General features: G+C 24.7%; 1 protein-coding gene across 2 annotated transcripts in view; it reads left to right on the top strand.

The window, feature by feature from the left end:
• LOC132927686 (uncharacterized) overlaps positions 1-24,507 on the top strand; it is a 43,164-nt gene that overhangs the window by 8,681 nt on the left and 9,976 nt on the right. For both annotated transcript variants that reach the window (XM_060992269.1, XM_060992268.1), the window contains exons 2-3: positions 14,241-14,405; positions 14,476-14,586. In XM_060992269.1, the coding sequence (XP_060848252.1) occupies positions 14,241-14,405; positions 14,476-14,586 (276 nt within the window). The remainder of the gene's footprint in view (positions 1-14,240; positions 14,406-14,475; positions 14,587-24,507) is intronic.

The following is a 24,507-nucleotide window of genomic DNA, read 5'->3' as shown; positions in this document are numbered from 1 at the left end:
TTCCTACTGACTTTTTTCGAAAAAAAAAAAATATTTCTTTTTTTGAATTTCTTGTGTTGTTTGAGCCAACCCAAAGTTTTCTTCAAAATCTGTGTATCTAAAACATAAAAAAAAAATTAACATAATATGTGGATACAACACAGCATATGAAAATAATTACCAGTCGTTTAAACTGTTTAAAGTAATGAGTAAATAATATATTTAAATACCATAGTAGTTTGAATTTTAAACACTTTGAGATTCTGAGTGGAGTAAGGAATGTATTGATTTTACAACAATGTATGTTTATATTGTGGCTGGAGACACGTTAGGCATGACATTGTTTCAATTTTCAACTTCAGCAACTTTTATGGCATTGAATCTTGTTGGTACTTTCAACTTTGGGGGTCAAAAGTAAAAATTCCTAGTATTTTTCTTAGTAATTATGATAAGCAAATAAAAATTAAGGAAAACGGGAATTTTACACAAATTCGATATTATTATTAAATTAATTATTTTGTAATAATGGTTACCTTAAAGCTCTTAGGTATATTATTATTAGTTATATGAATTGCAATCTTAAAAACATGTAAATCAATTTTAAGATATTACCTATCTATTTATATCATGAACTTATTGACACTATTTTACGGTAATGTGGTATTGACTCAAAAGCTAATAACAATAATATAATAATAGGGTATAAATTTATAAAATATAAAATATATCATGAAATATACTTATTCATAAAGGTTTATTTGTATATATACATTAATAATTATACGATTTTAAAAGTATTTTTTACAAGACCAAGAATTATTTATTATGAATTGCTGGAAAAAAAATATGCACTTACAAATCCATATTTAATATGTAAAAATATATATAAAAGCTTTCAAATTATCGTTTAATAAAAAACATATTATAAATAAATATTATCTTGAAAATACGAAATAGATAGTAATCTTCACACACGTGAAGCATACTACATATTAAACAAAATTCCATAATATAAGTATAACATAACGTTTATTGTACGATTTGATTGTATCTATAGATAGTATATTATATTCAAAGTTTCACGGTTATAAATTAATATTATATTATTTTAGATATTTTTTAAAGACGTTTAAACCAAAATTCACGGGCATCTGTAATTTGCGTCAAAAACAATCCTTTAACCTTCAAAAATTGTAATTTGCGCCACTTTTAAATAACTGAATTATATTTTTTACAAATTAACATAATATTGTATTTTTAATTATTGATCAATCAAGTTAATTTTATAATAGTTATATACATTTCTATACAATTATTGAAAGCAATTAAAAAAAAAAAAAAAATTATTAAATAAGTATAATTTCAAAGTATATAACTCAGTCATATTATAATTATAAGTAAATGTATACATAAATTCCAACAATTTAAGTTAAAAGTATGGCACAGATTACATAACCCATTTCGTTTTTTAACGTGGTGCAAATTACCAAAATTAATTTTTACTTCATAGATGTGGCGCATATGCGCAATATACATATGTTATATTATTGTAGTTTGGCTCAAATTATATACGTACTTAAATTTACCTATTGGTGTCGCAAATTACAGGTAATAGAATTGACGTAAAATACCATCTCCTCATCCAATCAAATCATTTTTCTGTTTAATATTTTATCAATATATTGAATTGAGTACTATAAATCTTTGACAGTATGTTTGTTAACTTTGTTCTAGAAAAATTATAGAACTGTCGATGTAGATAAAAAAAATAGCTTAGATATATGCATTTCTCTAAAATATGCAAAAATATAGAAATTGACATTTTTTGTTTTACTATTGATATTAATTGTATTACTCTTATAATCTACACAATATGAAGCATATAGATCAGGTATCAGGTTTAAAATTTTCTTGGGCCAAATTAGGAAAAGGACAATTTTTCGCGGGCCATCAAAATTCTGAGTTCATCTCGTAATAACACATATTATAATCTTGTCGTAGTATAGTATAGTATAGTAGTTATTCTTTGCCTGCAGGTTGGATAAAATATTTTGTTCCCGGGTAGTCATTTGGTGACCCCTGATAAGACGGTTCATCAGAACTGTTCTAAGTCAAATTTATAAAAATATTCATTCGTTTATAAATTCGAGCTTATGTCGTTATCATTTATTATAATATCATTGATGCGGAATGGAAATTACTTTGCGTACTTTTGTTTCGCCTATATGAACACGGCACGATTGTTGAAAAAAACTGCATGCATTTTAGACTATATTTTAATATTGTTGCGACGAAAATATTGGACTTGACGGTTTGTAAGTTATAATAATAATAAAATACACGTGGACAATATTATTATGTGTAATATTAAAATAAATTTAATTAATATTTTCCATCTGACGTATCGATGATATTTTAATTCAAAACTCTATGCACGTCGTGGTGGAGCATAAAAAACATTTCTCTAATGTGCCTTATTGATATTTTATAGTTTACATTTCTGAAAACCATGATAAAATATTTGTATTATCGTACATAATTAATTATTTTTTGGAGACAAATATCAACATTTTTTGCTATTCCTTTCAAATTTATTATTTAACATAATATATACTTATATAATATATTATTAAAGGAAATTTCGGCGATATCGATATACAAATAATATAAGTATATAAATGTCACCAAATTTATGCAAATAGTTTCAAACAAAGTGCGAGTTATATGTATTTTTTTACACGTAATTTTATGTGTTATATGACTTTCGATTTTCATTGTTTGTTTTTTGGAACGGATACATGACCCACTCCATTTAAAAATGTCCACTCGCGTTATTTTGCTTAGTTTGTAAATATCCGTCATCCAAGTATTTGATAATGTACCTATCTAGCTGTCGAGAGGTTTAAAAAAAAGAAAGATAACTTATTAAATAAATGCAATGATTATTTAATGTATTTATGACATTGTGCACACAATTACGAATTAAATGTAACAATATAACGCTTATTTTATTCTATAAATTTATATTAAATTAGATATCATTTTTAAATATTTTTGGTTGTTATAATGACAGTAGATTATTTAATTAATTATTTCTCCTTTTAATTTGTATTTAATTGTAATTATTATTTTATTTTATACAATATTCAAATTATAGTGAATTATATCCCTATGGTGAATTTGAATATTGTCGGGCTATGAATTGATTGAATTGAAATGTCCACGATCCGATGTCACGCAATATTATACGAGTATATAAGTACAACGAGTTACATGGTAAAATTCTATAATATATATCGAATTGAAAAATAATCGATTGATTATCGATCAATCGATTGATTTGCACGTTTTCGGATCGGCAGTAGTTCGACCCCTGATTAACTACCATGTCATACTTTTTGTTTTTCGGTTATCTAGTTATGGTACTAATTAATTTCATTAAAAGGTTAAGCCGGTTATGGTTTCAATAATTGGTTTTTTAAGATTAGGTTTTTATATTGTATAATTTATTTTCTGTTTAATTGTTATTCATAAATAAAATAACCAAATATATTATATTAAAATAATATACAATTATAAATACCCATTTAAATTTAAAGATACTACAAAAATTAAATATATCAAAAAATAATAATATTAATTTATCAGAGCACTTCTTATACTAGAAAAAAAATGATAATGGAGGTAAAAACAAACTTTATAATTATTGTAAGACTTGATAGTTTTCGTTTAAAAATATAGGTTACGGAATCGTTTTGATAATATTTAAAATATGTCCTAATTTTTAATATTTCTAGAGTTTTTAAGCTTCAGAGCCGGTTCTGTTAAATTTGGTTTTAATACTCGATAAAAATGTTATAACACATAATTATACATAGTATTATACAAAAATTAATTTGATCATAAAATAGAAATGTTCATATTATTGGTGTTTCCGTGTCATATTATATTATATAATATAGATAATTAATTATTTCATAATTTAAACCTACTCCTTTGCCAAAAACTTTAAATAGGTCAGTCCCTATTAGAGATTAAATATCGTTTTCCGTATCAATAAGTAGTTTATTTTTTATGTATAGATTATAATATAGTCAATACTCGTTATGCATTCATATTAATTCGACAAGTGTCAGAAACTTAAGACAGGTCAGTATTAACGTTATTTGCTATAATATACTTCCTACGTAACAGGATTTAAAATACCTTATGAACAATACGTCAATCATCATTGTAAAATTGAAATGTTCTTATCTAATTAGTTTTATTATAATTTTTTTTTAGACAGCCGTGTGTGGCTTTTAAGAAAAGTTATTTTTCTAAAATTTGAAGGCAAATTACATTGATCAAACAGTCAACGTTTTTAGATTCATCGAATGTGCATCATGAGTCATTACTATGATCTTAACTTTATTTTAAAATTAATTTTAGTACCGTTCAACGACATTAGGTATAACAACTAATATGCACATTGTTTTCCTGATAGCAACCTATAAAGTTAACTAATTTTATATCAGATTTAGAAGAATTTTTTTCTGAAATTTCCGATGAATCTTAATTTAATACTAGAAAAATTACTACAGTTATTATAAATACTATTCCTTATTTTGTTATTATTTATCTTTTATAGCTTATAATATTGATGATCTATCAATATTTAATACAAAATTTTATATAAATTCAAATCTATTTTATAACCTTTTCAAGAAATAATAAAATCAAATTAAAAAATAGCAATATTAAAAATTCTTCCTTTTCAAACAAAAAAAAAAAAAAAAATAAATAAATAAATAACTTGTCAAGTTTGGAATTAATTTAAAAAAAATTATCTCGTTATGTGACTTAATTTAGAGTAACATAACTTTTTAACTCATGATTCTCAGTCTTAATCGTATAGTAAAGCATTAGATAAAACTGCGGCGGCAAAACGATGACAATCAGGATATAATTATAATATATTATAAGTGTAATTCAAACTCGTGTAATGTACATTAGAGGTCAGATATTGATTGTTTCTCTACAAGCATAGTATCCGATATAGCCGGGCCAATCATATTATTATACATATAGGAAAACACACATATTATAATACTTTAATACAGAGTGATTCACCGAGTATGGTAACTACTTTTTTTCCTTTATGAATACATTTATTCAAATTCTGAGTTTTGGAACTTTTAAATATAACTACTTAAAGATAATATTTTAAAAAACTTTGTATTTTTTGTACTACTTATGGATTGCACTGTGGCAATTCAGACTTTTATTTTTCAAATGAAAATTCTCTTTTTTACAGTAAATTATTTGGTGATATTTTTTTTATGAAAATTGTAATGTACCTAACTCAAACACGTAATCTTAAGCTATTATATACTAAGAATAATATTCCTTAAAAATAATTTTACAAAAATATGAAACAGATGTAGTCAAGTGTTTAAATTATTTGACCCATTTTTATAAATGATAAATATTGATAGATTAATATTAATTACTAACATTTTTAAATTATCATAGCCTCCATATCTTCCAAATGCATCATCATGGAACTATTATCTTCAATATACAAATTTAAGTTACTCAAAGAGTAGTCGTTTGAATTTTGATTTTGGTGCGTCCAATTTTTCAGAACAATTAACCGGTAGATAATTTACTCTATAAAAGGGACTCATGTTTGTATTTTTTTATTTCAGCATATTTAAAAACTGTTGATTTCAAATGAATACGATAAAAAAAATGAGGGCGGCCATGCTTGGTGAATCATCCTATATATATACCCAATATCTATACTCGTATTTTGCTGCTCATTGCCGAATGTTTTTACGGGGTCAGGCGATATAACCATGACCTATTTCTGTTTCGTATTATTTATTTATTATTATTATTATTATTTTCTGTTTCACCAGTGTAGCGTAATGTTGTAGAGTCTAAAATGTAGACTATATATGCAAGTCTGCTTATACCTATTGTCCACATGTACTCAACACCCCATTTAGAAAGTTCGAAAGAATCGCGGCGACCGACCAACCCCTTTTTTACTTTTACACAAGCAATTACGATAATTGGACAATCTAATAACTCCACCACCACAATGCGTCATCGGAACAGTGAATAAAAATAATAATAGGTAACCGAAACTACAGTGGTTACGACCTGCGAAACACAATTGATTTCGAATTGCATTGATTATCGAAGATGACCGAGACCCTTGTGGTACATTGAGGTCAATGTTCAACAGTATCTAAATAGAAACTGTCGTATTATTATCTCGTGCGGTTATATATTAGAAAATGGATACTATAAATAGTCATCTCAGAGATAAAGTAACTATATAACGATGAGGTAGGTAACGTACATTAATTTGATTAAATCTATTTTATTTTAATTACTTAATTATTTATTTTTATTTTACTATTTTTGGCGTATTTTTAAACTTTCTAGCCTATTTATATTAGCTTTAAACTATAAATAATACTATTATGCGAAACCACTTGCACAAATGATGCACGACTGATTATTAATCTGTTAAATGTTGAATGATCATTTATGTCACTAGGTGTAAGTGTCGTTATTCATTTTGTTATTTGTATACACGTCTGGTGTCTATAATTAATATTATTTGTATATCAAACAATCAACGAATTAAGATACCGTATTTGAATTTTGAAATTTTGAAAGTATTATTTTTCTTTTTAATGCAGCAATCTATAGTTAAATATTACTAAACCACCCGTAGAATTTAAAAATAATGGTGGTTTTATTCAAAATGTAATCAAATGATTACGACATTTATCAACATAATTATTTTTAAATTGCTTTTTTTTTATGAATTTAAAATATCTATTTTATAAATTTATCTTAAGTAATACATACCTTAATTAATTAATGGACATTTCCGGTATTTCCTAAGGCGCATATACTATTTATTTTTTCGTGTATTTCAATAAATTATCGAAGTATGATCACACGGCGTTCTGGATAGGTAATTTAGCTACATCAAAGCCGTGGATAATGTTTACACAGTATTTCGTAAATTTAACGACGTTGTATTATTATATAATATACACAATAAATTCTGAAAATAATTTTATTTTTCTACCTACAGTGTTATGTACATTTTAATTTAAGAACAATGTATAAGTTTTAGGTAAGTATAGGCCTATACACGTAAAGGCTTCCTAAATTAATCTATATGAATTAGTTTAGTTACAATAGCATGACAACGATCCTCAATAGGTACTTAACTAAGCCATACGCATTGGTTTTTTGAACTAATTATTATGAAATGTACAAAATGATCTCAATAATATTCATGCATAAGTTTATTATTCATCAATAACAATTTATTATTATTTATTACACGCTATTATAAATGTGAGTGATCGAATAATATAAATCCTGTATTAAAATTCATAAAATATTTATAAGCCTAACATAAAAAAGTACGCTTATAGTTTAATGTGTGTTACTGTTACAAAATACAAATAAAAAATATAAAGACGTACTAATTGATAATTATGTAAATACATATTATATTATAAGTGATATTTAATTCACAACTAAATATTATAGTACCTAATTATATTCATATTTTATATTTACTGTTTTGTAATAATTTTAATTAAGCGGTGTGACTAAATAATTATTGTCTATTGTTCATTGGTATTCATTTGATTGATAAAATCATTATTTTATTGTTAAACATTGCTATACATTAATCATAATAATAATAATACACTATATTATATGTAGCTACTAATACAATGAAACCTCGATAAAATGGAATCGCTTGGGATCATGCAATTTTTCCGTGTTAACAGCGTTTCCGTTTTACCGAAGTTCCGTCTTATTGAGGTTTTACTGTACGTCTGTACCTACATTTTTTTAGCCAAATATATTCAAATATTAAATAAATGTCTAATTTATTATAATAATATATTATTATACTAGCTAAACTTCGTCTACTTTGTTGCCTGTATAAAATGCATCCATGTTAAATTCACTTGTCTAATGCTAACATTTAGCGGGAGGATAAATACTATTTTTGGTTTTCTGATTTTGGTGTATTGATGATGTTTCCGACATATCAACTTTAGGTACACAATATTGTACCAGCGTTGCATTTTTTCAATAAATTAAACGATAATGTATCATTTGTTAAAAATAATCGATTAAATAATCGTTCAACCCTAAAAACATAATAAAGATGTACATTTAAGTAGGTAATCAATCGGGACAATAACAATTTTATCTAGTGCGATGGAGACCAAATCACACACATTAATCGTAATTTCAAAATCAGTTTAATAGTTTCAGAGTGCATAGCGGATAATTTTATATTAGTGAATTTAATGTATGTATTTATTTTAACTCATAAGTAACAACCATTTACAATATTACATGTGTTAACCGGTACGCCCATTGTGATTATTGACATAAAAATGCAAAACGCTTAATGTTTGTATTTTTATATTTTAATATGATTTACCTTAGTACAATAACATGGCTTTTATAAAATTTCATGTTTAATGTATAATGTATACCTAAATGATCGGGACGATTAGGTACAGTTTTACTTAGTTATGTAAGAATACTTTGTTTTTTTAGACTATAGGTTGTGTAATTAAAATACCTAAATACTTTATATATATATATATTTTTTTCTAACAGAAATAATTCTCCAGTATTTAACGAACTCCTATAGATATCTATAGTGGAAAATTGGATATTATTTATATTTAAGTCAAAAGAGGAAATTTCCTAGTAGATACATTACAAGATCACTGGATAAAATAAAAATTAAATTTGACGTTTTTATCAAACATTTACTAAAAAATTTTCTTATAACAGTTCAATTTAAAATATATTTTTTATTTTTTAGACAGTTTATAAACAAAAAATTATTATAATTATTATTATTATAATATTTTTTTTGCTATTATGTATGATAGAATTTTTTTATTAATTTTAGTAAATAAATTTGAAAAATTTAATATAGAAGTTAAAAATATTAAAATTACATAGACACAACATTTTTTTTATTATACACATTTCATATATTATAACATAATATTCAAGATTTAACCGGTGGCATAGGCAAGAATTTTGATTGATGGGAGAGATGATACCCCAAAAAACTAGTTAATTTTCGTAAAAAAAAAATTATAGCATAAGATTATATCATTTTTTCTATTATTGTTATAATGTATAAAGTATATATAATATATATATATATATAAAGGTCATGCATCTACGTCCATGGATTTGACAATGATAGTAAGTAATAGGAGACGTAGTGTTTTATTTAATGCTCAATAAATCATTAGATAGGTATTAATTATTATTATGAAATTAACAAAATTGTTAATAATCATGATAATTAAGTAAATAAAATATAAATATTTGTAGGTTAGGAATATTTTGACAAAAATAAGTTATAATACAATGGTTTTTTTTTTTATAAAAATCATTTTTAAAAAATAATTGTATTATACGAGTACATCGTGATTCGTGTATAATGCTATATAGTATATATGTGTAATTCACATTGTAAGTACTGTTAAAATATTATTGATTGTTTGAAATATTGTCATAGAGGTTTTTTTAGTTAGTATCTGTCATCGGCATCAATGTATTTTACCTTGAACTAATAACAACGATCAAAATAATACATAAACAAATTGAAATACAAATGACCATACCATAATTTTATTTTATGTAAACACACAATTCTAATTATTAAAAATTAAATTTAAAAACTAATAGCATTTAATGAATATTTTTTTTCTATATTTTATTTTATTAAAATAACGTCTACAGTCTTTTTTTTTTTATCTTCAACGTTATAACATTATTTTGATAGTATTTGTTTGTCTTAATACTATATTTAAATCTTATAAGAAACAATTTTAAATAGGTTAGGTTAAACGGTCAGTATTAGCTCATATAAAAATAATGTTGTAAGTTATGTTTTATAAGCTAAAAGATGTTGGTATATTTTTTAAAAATATTTTAATTAGTCAACGACCATTATCAATAAAGATGATTTTGAATTGTTGGTCATTCTCAAAACCATCGTTTAGATTTAGAAATTGAGTAAAGACAAATACAATTTATTTGTCGATCTCGAGCGTCCAAAATAAATTATGGTCAAAATTATTGTAATATTTATTCATTTTTTTAATAATAAATATTATACAATGTATACAATTTTTAGGCAAAAATTAACATATATTGTTTATTTAAAATTTATATTTTTTAGAACTACCAGACGCAATGTAATAACAAAATGTTAGTTTATTTTTATATTTATTGTTTTTTTTCCACAATACAGTCTGTTTAAAACTACTTACGACGAAAATATACAAGTCAATGACCCATAGTCACCATTTCGTGTGTAAAATATTGTTAATAATACGTGTTAAAAATTTAAAATTCGTGTTTCAAAGAAATTATTATTTTTTTGTGTTTTAGCTTATAATATGCACGTAATACACACAAAAATATAATAATTTCTTTACGATATGCATGTTTTACATGTGTTCTATAAACTAAAACACGTCAAGTACTTATAATAAATTATAATAATGTATCTTTATTGTATTATATTAAAAATAAAATATGTACATTTATACAAATTCAACATTATTCACTACTGTATATTGATATAATATGATATCGTTATTTTCCAATTTTTCGCAGTAGTCTAACTATATATAGCTACTATATAGTAATAGATGATAATCATTATTTACTTAGCATGTTGATAGTAGTTATGTATAAAACAAAATGAATATCTATAGTTTTATAATAAGTACCAAATCGTTTTTTTTCATATATATTTTTCGTTTTAATATAATCGTTATACTAATATTAAATGACATTGGCAAATCTAGGTAAAAATGTACACGAAAAAAATATTCCTAAAAATGATAAATTATTCTCAGCAAGGTTGTCTGAAATCAAAAATAGGATAAATGAACTGATGCAACAGACATAATAATATAATATAATCAATAATCATCCACATATTCGTTTAAAACTACAAAGGCATTAACATTTATAATTTATACTTAAAAAAATAAATAATAATAAAAAAACAAAATCAAATAACAACAATAATAATAATAATAATTATTAAAAATTATCTTAATTTTTTCATTATTAAATTTAAAATATAATTTTAGTTTAAAAAATAATTTTTTTTTGTGGAAATTATCCTTTTATTTGCAGCTATTATAGGTATTAATAAAACATAAGATGTTTTACAATGTTTAAAAATGTTTACTAATTTCTTTTTTTTATTCAACTTTGATAATTTTTAAATTTTAAAAATGATTTAGATTTTGAACAATTTTACCACAAAATTCTTAATTTTTCATATTAATCCTTGGAATTTTTTCTCAGATATTTTTAGACTACCTACACTGACAGTGTTTTAGACACAATTTCAGTAAATATAATATGCAGCTATCGATAGCACCTTGTAAAATATTATAATATTTTATCTATATATTATATGATTGAACGATAGTCTATGACTGCTTAGTGGTGAGTGCGATATGCTGATAGTCACCGACGTCTGTAAACATTTTATACGAATGGTACAACAATGCTTACATTTTCTGGTATTTTCTGACATAAACAATGAGTATTTATAGAGAATGTTGATATTTAAATTTTTATTGCGATATTTGACTACCTATTTGTTTTATAATAAGATTATGATTTCACTGTAAACAATTCGTTAGATAAAAGTTAATAACAATGCGTAGTACATACTATTATTGATGGTATATTTTATTATTATTACAATTAATTCATTGTTTTCAATTTAATAATAAATATTACTATAGTTATTTTTATTACAAAATTTATTACAGAAATTAACTATTAAATATTACAACCAAAAATTGATAAATAGCTGCCAACTTATCTGTAGTGAATAATTAAGTAAAAGCCCGTGTCTTTTTTATATATTAATTTGAAACATGGAATTAATATAAGCAATTATTATAGGTCTGGTCTGACATGTGCTTAGGGAGTAATAATAATTATCGCACGCGATTTCGGTGTTTTGAATTTTAATTAATTTTTCTTATCCACCGAGCATCACACGCAATTTGGATGCACTTAACAATATAAAAAAAAAAAAATACGATACCATTGCAATAATTTAATGATTTTAATTTTTTACGTTTAATCGGTGTGTGAATTGTAATAAGGCCTCTGCGTGTTACTGATGAAAAATATGTTTTATAACGAAGAGAATAAAATGTTGTTGTTGTTTTCTCTTAGGTTCATAAACAATACGACTTTGGCGTCACAACTAATTCCTAAGCATAACTTCCGACAAATTAAAAACTAAAATTAACAATTACAATATCTCTCTTAAACATAATTAAATGTTTTTTTTTATTCAAATATAGGACTCTACCAAATAAATTAACACAGAACGTACGTCATTGATATAAAATGCAAATCCTCTTCTAATGCATTATAAGAGTTAATTTTTCAATTAGGGGCAATAGGGGCATTTAGTAAGTAGATCATACTTTCAAGTTTTTTTTTTTATTGAAAATTGTCCTAAACATTCTTTTAATACTCATTAATTACACATTTACACAATAGATTTTTTTTTTGAACAAATAAATAAAATTTTTATAATTTTATGGTTGCCTTTACTGTATACTTCAGATATCGTGTTTATCTATAGTTAGAATTTATATTGAGGTACCTATAGTGATTATAACGGTATTGCAATTGTGGTGTTTGAAGAAATACGGTACGTTTGAATAGTGAGCACGTGGTGTGTTATAATAAAACCTGTAGTGTAAAATAAATGATAAAAAAAAGCCATTGACCTTTATATTTGCTACCTATGTAGTATGCCTTTACATGGCTGTACGAAAATGTAGTGTCACGCACAAAGCGTTAAAATAACACTGAGAATAAAAAGAAAAAAAAACCTTTCGTACTTATACAATGTGGCATGCAACTACCGTGTTATGTTAACGTATAGTATAATTTACCTACGTATAATATAGTGGATTATGTTATATTATATTGACAAGGATTACGATATTATTTTAAAATTCGTGTACATATATGCATGATTGCGGGGTTGGGAAATTACTATGAATTACCGGAAATGATCGAAAATTGACGGTAATATCGAGTAATTCGCTGTAATCATCTATCATTTATTAATCATTATATTTTATAATAGCGTATCACAATTTTATATTCAAAATGTTATTCATGATTAATTTATAAGTGAAGAAAAAAATTACTCGTCATTTTCTTTTAATGGTATAAAATTTAAATCATAAAATGTATAATGAAAATAAAAAATTACATTGTGACAGCAAAAAATGAAATATGTATCATGTGTGCAAACTAATAGACTCATGACTGCATAAACAATTACTAAAAATTCAATAAATAATAAATAAACAGTGAGCTCACATTTCGAATATGATTTAGTGGCCCACAGTAAGGCATTGGATTTTTGTGAACAATTAAGTTATCATTTTTTTAAATTAACATCCACGTGATGTTTACCACAGTAGTAATCAATGCATTCCGCAAATAACAGTGACCCAGTGTCTTATTTATTGTTTACTATAATAATTTGATAATGGTAAATGAGTGTAAAATAACAACAGAGTTTAACAACAATAGTTAAATTACATAATTTTTAATATGGGATCGATCCCGATCCCGTGACCTTCAATCAATTCCTAAGAGTGTACACATTTTTAATAATTTCTGCGAATACAAACCCTATGCATGATTCTTATCGATAATAATTACTGTTTCAACAGTCTTAGATAGAGATTACATGGTGTCTTGTGGACTTGTGGTGGCTTAGACATCTCAAAAAATGTATGTCATTAAATAATTATGACCGTTTTATGTCCATCATTTTTCTATACAAATAGTTGCTTATTGTAACGATTTGTTGGTATTTTAAAATTATTTATGAATTTGATTTTTTTGGGGGGATTTTGGTCTATTTTTTAGTCAATTGTTTTGATTTTAGGCTGATCCATCGCATTATAATCCATTTATATATTATATACATTTGAAAAAACGGCATATTTGATTAAGCCAATGATGTAAATTATTACGGATTATCATTATTTCCTAAAATCTCTAATGATGTTTTCTATAAATTGCCGATACTATACTTAAATTTTAACATTATTACCACTAACACGCGTTACTTATAATATTTATGTGTTTTAATATTTTTATTACAGACAAAATTCCCGATGACGAGCATTTTAAAAATGGTTCCAAAGATAGACAAAATTGGGAAGCAGATGACATTGACAATTCAAACAGAAATGATACTGGAATGTTCGCGTACACAAACGGTCACGTCAAATTTGACACGCCGAAAGTTCCAGTAATTTTCGTACTCGGTAAGAATATATAAGTGGTTGCAATAGTTTCGCGGCGTTCGGCATTGTGACTGAACGTTTTCGTATATAGGTGGACCTGGAAGTGGCAAGGTCACGCACTGTGACAACTTGATGATAGAAAAGCGCGGTATTGTCCACATTAACATGACCGACTTACTACAACAGTACACAGTTGGAAACGGTAAGTTCATTTTATTTTTCGTCAACAATGAAACGATTATACGTTCGAGTTGAAGGTTTCGGTTGAACGTCTACGGTAGCTGCTGGCAATTAGTTCTTGGTTACGTTATTTATTGTTAATCGATAATGTACGGTTTGCACATGTTTGCACTCAAATCCAATACACATATAGTCATTTATTCATTTTTAGGGCGTTTAGAGAAAAAATTGTTGAGTACCAGCTTATACAAACTATAAACACGCATTAATAATTAACATTCGTTTGGAATTTTAAATTTCATGTTTTGTACGTTTATGCACTATGCGATATTAAAAATGCATTTTAAATTACAAAAAAAGGAAGGAAAATGTACCACTCAATTGTACAATGGGTGTCGAGTGGGTCGCTATTAATGGTGTATTAAATTTAAATTCAATGATAAATCATTGGGTACCTACGAAAAATGATTCTGAGCGGAGACAGTCTCTCAAAGTCTCAACTGTATCACCATAAATCATAATAGTATATGTTGTAAGTCGTGACATGTTATTTTTATATACCTATTAAAGTGATTTATTTTACTTATAGTATTACGGTATAACCTAACCTAACCTATGTTGATTCTTATAGATACTGAAACATTTAATTATTATGATAATATATCAATTTATATAACACGAAATTCAATAACACCTTTCTGTAAATACTATAAAATAGCAAAAATATATTCATAGTATAAATAGATAAGATCTTAAAATAAATCAAAAACATCATTGCGCATACCTAGTAAAATTTATATTAATATAAAATAAGTAAAAGTTTTAATTTCCTCGAATAATGTTTTTAAATTATAACAAAATAATTAACATCATTATTTATAGTTTAAACAAGTAATTTCGACTAAATTTGAATTTAAAAGGTCTAAAAAAAATAATTGTCTTTACATATTTTTTAGATTTAACGATTTCAGTATAAATTACTTATAAAGGAATCTTGTATTATACTTTCAAAACTTACTCTAGAAATTATTTATAACTTCAAAGAGTTCGCTATTTTTTACAATTTTAAATTTATTAATAGTTTTCAAGAATTTTGGCCCGACGAGAAATTTTTTATCGATTACTTATTGTGTATTTTCGTGTACACATACACAGAAAAAACAGATACATCGTTGTAAAATTAATGCATTTATTGTTCCACTCAAAATCCAAAAATGTTACTGTATTTCATAAATTTCATCAATATACTACTGTAATACTATACAGAATGTCCCTTGAGGATTTACCCATTGCGAAATTTCCTGAAATAATGGAGATATCCGGGAGTGGTAAACTGATTCCCAAATAATTGGGTGGATATTGGGGCTAGGTAAACTGAGTACGGAAAACTTTAACATGCTAGATAAACTGAGTCCCGAGTAATAATATTTTTCGAAAGAATAATTTATACATAACGACGATGTAACTATTTAAAAATAAAAAGTCTCTACATGCAATGAGTGCTGTATAGTGACTAGTTAATGATTATCGATTTGCTTACTTAAATATTACATTCAAATAGATACATATATAAAAATACGTAACAAAGAGATAATTAAAATGAAAAAAAAAACAATGGAAAATTTTTTTTTTGAGACAAGAAATGTTGAAATATGAAAATAAAAATATTTCAAGATTTGAATTTGTTAAGAATATATCAAATACATTTTTACCATGTACATAATAATAATAAATAGTAATAAATGAAAAAAAATATTATATATTTAATTAACTGTGATTTTTATATACAACCTAGTGAATTATATTAGATATTAAAAACAAAAAAAGCACATTTTTAACCACGCCAATTGTGTTAACATAACAGATAGTACTAAGCCTGTAAAAATGAGAAAGAAAATGTTCTGTTTTGGAAACTAAACCTATTATAATCAGGGACTCAGTTTACCTTATACCTTTTCAAATCTGGGACTCAGTTTACCTAGGCCCGAGATATCATAATTTTGGTTTTTAATAAGATTCACAGGGACAAGAACTACAAATATTTCATGTTTTAATTTATTTTGATGTTTTGGTGAAAAAGTTAAAAAATATATTTTTTTATTTAATTATTTGAAAAAAAAAGAAGATAGCCATTTTGTAGAGTTCATTTTTCTGTAAACATTGACGTTTCAACATTTTAATTTTCTTAATCTCTTGATTTTTAATATTTTTTCTAGTTTCGAAAAAATCTCCGAATTATTTAGTACAATAGTGGTATCATTGTATAAAACATGTGGCCCACGTGCTTTTTAGGTTAATAAATAATTCGCAGTTTCTCTGAAAGTTACAAGTCTTTATGATTAACATTTATTGAACCACAAGACCACTCTGTTATTGCTTGTTTTAAAAAAAACGTTGGCTCATATTTTTTTCTTATTACTTATCTTAGTATTGAACTAATAATCATATTACTATTAAAAAGTTGTAAACGTTTATTCTAATAAATAAATAAATAATCTATTTCAATTAAATATCCAATTTCATAAAAATTAGAACTTCAAATGTTTATTTTCTTTTAGAATAAAGTATCTTTAGGCAAACAATAAAAAAAAAAAAAATAGTAAAAAGCATACAATATTGTATAATATCAATACATTTATAATATGCATTGAAATTATTTTGAAAAAATGTCTAGAAATATAAAAGTATAATTTCTTATTATAAAAAATATTTTTTTTATGTTTATATTTATCATACAAATATAATATATAAATAGATTATTTAACTTATTTAGATAGACATTTACCATATTAAAATATGTAAATCATTTTATATTCATATAAAAAAATAAAAAGTTTTCCAAGTTTAATTTATTATTACATAATTTAAATTTCAATATCACAAGGCTAAATAAAATGCAAAATCTATGTAATATTAATATTAATAATTGAGAAACTTTATAAAGACATAAAGTTATTTCACTGAAATAAATATAACAATACTTATTGTTTTTATCAAACATCAATCGACAGTTTTTCATTATTTTAAATATACATTTATTTTTAATAGTTTGAACCTTCGGGACGGCCAAACGGTTGATCGCGGGTAATTTCAAAGTTGATCATGTTAGAATTTATTTTAATAATTACTATATAATTCTTTTTGTATATATATACACACTTTATGCAAATATGTTTATTGTTTCTTAATAATTATAGTTATTCAATAATTATAAAATTTTCGATGGAATTCGATCCTCAAAGGTGAAGTATAGTTTTAGTTAGATCGTGACCAAAAAAAGTTTGGCCACCTCTGTTATATATTATGTAAAAATATATATATATATATAATATAATATATAATATATAAACAGTGTCCCGTGAGGATTTACCCATTGCGATATCTCTTGAAATAATGGATATATCATAATTTTGATTTTTTAATAAGATTCACAGGGGCAAGAACTACAACTATTTCATGTTTTAATTTATTTTAATGATATGGCAAAGAAGTTAAAAAATATATTTTTTATTTAATTATTTTCAAAAAAATTGAAGATAGAAATTTTGTAGAGTTTATTTTTCTGAAAATATTAACGTTTCAAAATTTTAATTTCATTAATCTCCTGGTTTTTAATATTTTTTCTAGTTTCGAGAAAAACTGCGAATTACACTAAAAGCGTTCGCTGGCCGTACGATCATGCGGGCCACATGTTGGATACATTGATGCGGTATCAAATAATATTAAATAATATTATATAATATTATTATCGTATTAAATAATTCGCAGTTTATTATTTCGAAATAAGGAAAATTTTTAAAAATAAAGAGATTAATGAAATTAAAATGTTGAAACGTCAATATTTTCAGAAAAATAAGCTATATAAAATGGCTATCTTAAATTTTTTTGAAAATAATTAAATAAAAAAAAATATATTTTTTAACTTTTTTACCAAAACATTAAAATAAATTAAAATATGAAATATTTTAAGTTCTTATCCTTGTGAATCTTATTAAAAATTCAAAATTATGATATCTCCATTATACCAAGAGATATAACAATGGGTAAATCTTCACGGGACACCTTGACACCTTGTATATAAATATAATATATATGTAAGTCATGGGTATTATAATTTAAACAATACAAAACGGTGGTTAAGTATTCATCACTATACCTTTGTTATAATATGTATTCATGTACGGTGTTATAATTGAACTATATTTGAACCTATAGGTTCACCGGTTCATGCTATAAACAAAAATATCCTAACCACTAGTCAAAATCCAGTTGATTATATTTATATAATTGTACTACAAAGAAATAAAGGGTATTAAATAAATAATATTAACAAAAATATAATATACATGTGTATGTACTGCTGTAATAGATGCTACACACGAATTGCGTCCCGAAATTAAAAAAATTGATAAGTAGGTACACGAATTGCGTCCAGCTTTATCTAAACGATTATATGAATTGCGTCCGGTTTTTAAAATTTTTAAGTGAAGTTGATTCAATATATTATGGGGATGGAACTTTTAAAAGTTGCCCAAAACTGTTTACACAATTTTTTACAATCCATGGCTTGAAAAATAACACCACTGGTGTTTATTTATTTATTTTTTTTCACTTAAAATAATATTTGCCGAATTTGAAAAAGCAATACACTCATCATCGTTAATCGTGTGACCATCAGTTATATGAAAGGATGCCGTTTTCATTTAGGTAAAAATTGGTGGAGAAAAATTCAAACGGTTGGTATGAATCAATAACACAAAAAAAGATTAGGTTTTCCGTTCAAGTTTTTACCAGTTTTTTAATTTTTTAATTTTATATTTGTAACTACTTTATTATATTAAATTTTAATTATTATATTACATTCCTATAATTATTTTATTAAAATTTTGACAAAATCGATTTCGATTTTTTGAAAACGAATAACCGTAGATATTTGAAACTTTTACTAAATGTTTATATGATTATTTTATATTTACGATAAAATTTTAAAAATATATTTAAGCTTATAGTCATTAGACAATTTTTTTTTAGTTTCTTTTTTATAAAATGTCAATTAAAAATTATTTCACCGATTTTCATCAACATTTCACTGCTTATAATAACATTTAAAATGTTATTATTAATTAGATATTGTGCGTAAATATTTTCTGGAAAACATTATGCTTACGAATATGTAATTATAAAGAAAGGTGGCCATTAGAAAATATATAGGAGTTGTGAAAAATACTTTTATATAAAAAAGAAAAAAAATGTGAAAGGCTAATGACCTACGTTCTTCAAAGCCATTGCTCCTAAAGTAAAAGAAAAAAGTATACAAAGAAAAATAGTTAAACAATATTTTTCCCAAACAGAAATGTGTTTTTAAATTAATATTTTGACAATAGAATAAAATAAAATAAATTGAAAAATCTTAAAATAAAAATGATAAGATCAAATAAATAAATGAATTATAATTTTTTGTTCAAAATCGATAAACTATACGATTCATATATTATTCATCGACGTACTATTATGCATTTTAAAAGTTTAACTATGCTATTAATATAATCAATGATAATAATACGAAATATAGAAATAAATCAATGATGGAACTATACAACTATTTATTGTGTCCATTGACTTTAAGCCAACCTTGACATGTCAGAACAAGTAGACTTAATATTATTACGCTATCGGCTCTGTTAAACTCTACTGAACAGTGGGGATAGACTAGAGTCAGTGTGTGTGTGTGTGTGTGTGTGTATCAGCTGTAGTTCTGTAAAAAAGTTGTGTTGTACTTAGGTTCATATCATCATATTGAAATTACATTTTTTGTGGCTAGTGATAATTACAAATAGAACAGTCAGCTACAAATGTATAAAAATGATTTTTATGTTATGTATGTCTGTGTGACGTATAATGATATTACTGTATCTCAATAGGTAAATATATTAATATTCTGAAGCAATATTGTTATAAATTCTATAAAATATAAAGATGAAAGATTAATAGATAAAACGTATAATTGGAAGCAGTGAAATTTTTTTCCGAGAAAGTTTTTCATCGTCGTATACTAATCGTAGTCAAGGAAAAATAATTGTATATAATTGTCAGTTAGTTTCAAATATTCAATAACATTGATTTTATATTTATCAATATTTGAGAAGACTTTTGTTCTATTTTTAAAATAGGTTTTTTCATATAAAGTATGGATAATAACAACATATAACAACCGTCGAAAAATATTAAACATATTCCATTAATATAAAAACCGCGATCCCATGGTCTTAACTCTTGACAGAGTTCCACTAATAATTGATTTTTTAAAAACCATAATTCGAATTGTTTGATAATAATTTATACAATAAAATATCGAGATCTTTACGATACTATTATAAAACATTTTAGGTTTTTAGGTCGTTTAAATTTATTGGAAAATTATAAGGGTGGTTTTTATTTTCTATTCTATAAATTTTGTAAGCGTGATTTTAAACAGTTTTCTTCCAAAAAATTTGAATTATGTTAAAATTTAAAAAATATTTTTTGAGGACACTTTCTTTATCTCTGAGTTTAAATATTTTTAGAAAAAAAATTTTTCAACACGTTACATTTATACGGCTGTTTTAAAAATGAAAATGGGATGTATAAAATAATGAATTTCTTATATTGATTGTGACCAAACGTTTTACTTTTACGAAGGCCAATTACCTATCGATCAGGCCGTAATAATATTATAATGTGCCTATGGTTGTCCCTGACCTATTTAAATTGAATTGGGAACAGCTCGGCGTTTTGGTTTAAAAATTAAATGTGATGTGTTTACCAAAGGTCTGGAAAGGTCTCTACTCCTTTAAACAGTAAAAACTAAAAACAACACTAATATAATACTACCTAAAGTCCGGGCTTTGGTAAATATAAAGTTTTAATCAAGGTTGACGGTAATGTATGAATGAAAAATATTTGATCGTAATACATATCGGTTTCTACGAAACTCTAAGTAAACACTCAAACAGACAGTCTATAATTTTAAGATATATATCAAATATAAGACGGGTGGAGCAGTTCCCGCAACGAATTGTTTTAACGGGTCATTTATATTTTATATATTATATTGTACAAAATAAAAAATGAAAAATAAAAAAATGAAACAATGAAGTGTATTATATAACAACAGAATATGAAACATTTTTGTTCGGAGTCTCATTAATATATACTAATTAACAGTAGGTGTAAATTGTGAGAGTAAAATATCTAAGCTAAATTATGATTATGATATTGATAAAATAAGATAATGTTATTGAATAGTAATTGATCTTGTAAAATGTATAAATAAAAGCATTGGTATACCAATACCGTAAGAGCTATTATTGAATTTTAAATGTTTACAATTATTCTGATAATTGATGGTATTTTAAATACATTTTTTTTTGTTAAAACGTTATTTTCTGGCAAAAAGATCACATTTAGAGAATATTGTAATCACTTAATAGTTGTTTTAATTCAGGATAAACATGTTAAGTTAAACAATTTAAACAAAGAAAAAAATATTTTGGAAATAATGAAATATTCATTTATATAAATATATACTATATAGTGCATAAACAAATTGTTACAACTAATTAAATATATATTATTTACACATACATTAAATTAGTTTTTGTACCAACCTTATTTGGAAATAAATAATAAATAGATATTTATCTTATAATTTATTAGTATAATAATAGTCGATTCGTATCTACATGACTATTTTTGGTGAATTTTGTATATGATTTTGTAATTTTGCTTAATAACCAACCAGAGTAAAGACAAGTAATCAAATCACCTGTAAAATTTTTTAGATTAGTAAGATCTTCCCGGCAACCCCACTCGCCGACTTAACAGAAATTGGTCGAGAGACCTTATCCAAAATACTTTACTTACTTAATTAGATTTAAGACTCACTAAAAGGTAGCTCAACTGTGAGCTTTCCTTCACTGCCCTATCACTGTCATCCCTCTTCCAATTTACTCATTGTACATAACTTGTATAGATTGTAAATATTCAATAAACGCTATTTAAAAAAAAAAAAAAAAAATATTAGTAAGATGTATTTTCATTGTTAAATTAAAATTTTTCTTTAAGTTTCGTTAGTATTTTTTATACTCGACACTCTTTGCAAATTCCAGTGAAACGTTCAATCAAGTATTATCTATCAAGAAGTTAAGTTCAGTTAGAAACTAATAAATAACTTATTTTCAAATTTAATGATGATTAAATTTAACTAATTATAAAATTAAATTAACTGCAAAATACATGATATACCTAATAAATATATTTTTAATAAAAATGTATTTTAGTTTTGGTTTAGAGTAACTGATACATATTTAGTTTGAAAACGCGTCTATAGGGAAAAATCTTAAGCTTCATGAAATATTTAGATTTTTATAAGTAATTATTTTTTTTTTTTTACTTCATGCGGGTAATATTGAACTACAGTTTAAAAAATATTATTTTCAGAATACAAAAAAAGTACATTTATCACATGTTGTTGATTATTTTACTAGAATTTGGATCTCAAATCGTATTGAATAAAGTTTTCCTCTTAAAAAAAAAGTTATGATCAGAGTATTCTACGTATGAGGTGTGGGCTTTCTTGCAATTTAATTTTTGGTTATAGAGATGGTATAATTTTTGTATACCATACAACCGATTGTATAGTAAATTTGCAGTGTAACTAAAATTGTCCTAAATTTTAATTTTTTAATAAATAGTAGGCACCGATGCCCTTAACCCGAGCTTAACAGTTATAAAACTATGAAATATTATTTAGGTACGCCCTTCAACACTTACACAAATTGATTTGAACTTAAACGTTTCTCTGAACGTTTCTATATTAAATAATATTCTAATAAATACCTTTGACCTGAATGTTGTATTCGGGTGTTTTGAAAATAAACACATTATAGGTTGTTGCAGATAATTAAATTTTAAAGCGTTTTTTATCCCATAACTCACAAGTAAACACGAATTTTGAGATTCACTTTTTTTTTAAATTAAATATTATTTACCTATTATTAGATTCTGGATTTAAATAATAAAAAATAATCAATAATTCCTTAAAAAATGAATTTTCAATACAATAATGCCCTTAAAAATAACCAATTTTATTTATAGACATTGTAGTGAGCCGATCTCTGTGAAGATAGGCTCAACACGATTTATAGAACGAAGTCCACTTTTTCGTAGGTCTGCTTCGGTGGTATGAAGTTTGAAGTAAATAATAACACGTAATAAGTTTTAAAATATAATGTTTATTTACTGAGACAATGAAAAAGCTTAGCGTTAGCTTAGTTTACGTTAATAAAGGGTATCTACTGTTTTCGAGATGGTATATTTACATGAAGATATGACGGTAATGAACTAATGAAATATAATTTGAGTCGTAGAGAGGCAGTGGCTTAGCCAGGGGGCGTTTTAAGTGTTGGAACACCCCCTTCCTCGGCGTATTTACGTCAAAAATATAATGTTTATACAATACAGGGATATAATCAATTTGGTCGTGGAAAAATGTATTCTGTTATGCCGTAGGTTAGGTTTAAGATATAAATAGTGCACACTTCTTATCATGTGTTATAATATTACGATTGATTCACACTTACTAGTTATACATTTAGTATAGTACCACACTACCACGAATTTAGATATTTATATATTATTTTAATTCGCGTAATACTATATTATTTTGAAAACATACGTAGTTGACATTGAAGTTGATGACTATATCGGCTTTGGGAGAATTTTCATTATAAAAAGAACAAATTAAAACAAAACCCATAAAAATATAGTAGCTGCTTTAGCTGAATGTAATATACTTCAATATATAGACTTATTATATTTAGACTTATTTGAGTTAATTTACCAATTACTATACTGCAACTAGTGAAAGATCATTTTCGACTCTTAAGCGGTTGAAAACATATTT

The sequence above is a fragment of the Rhopalosiphum padi genome, chromosome 3 (genome assembly GCF_020882245.1).
Source record: "Rhopalosiphum padi isolate XX-2018 chromosome 3, ASM2088224v1, whole genome shotgun sequence".
Lineage (NCBI taxonomy): Eukaryota > Metazoa > Arthropoda > Insecta > Hemiptera > Aphididae > Rhopalosiphum > Rhopalosiphum padi.
The sequence above is the reverse complement of the archived record's forward strand: the minus strand, read 5'-3'. Positions and strand labels throughout refer to the sequence as shown.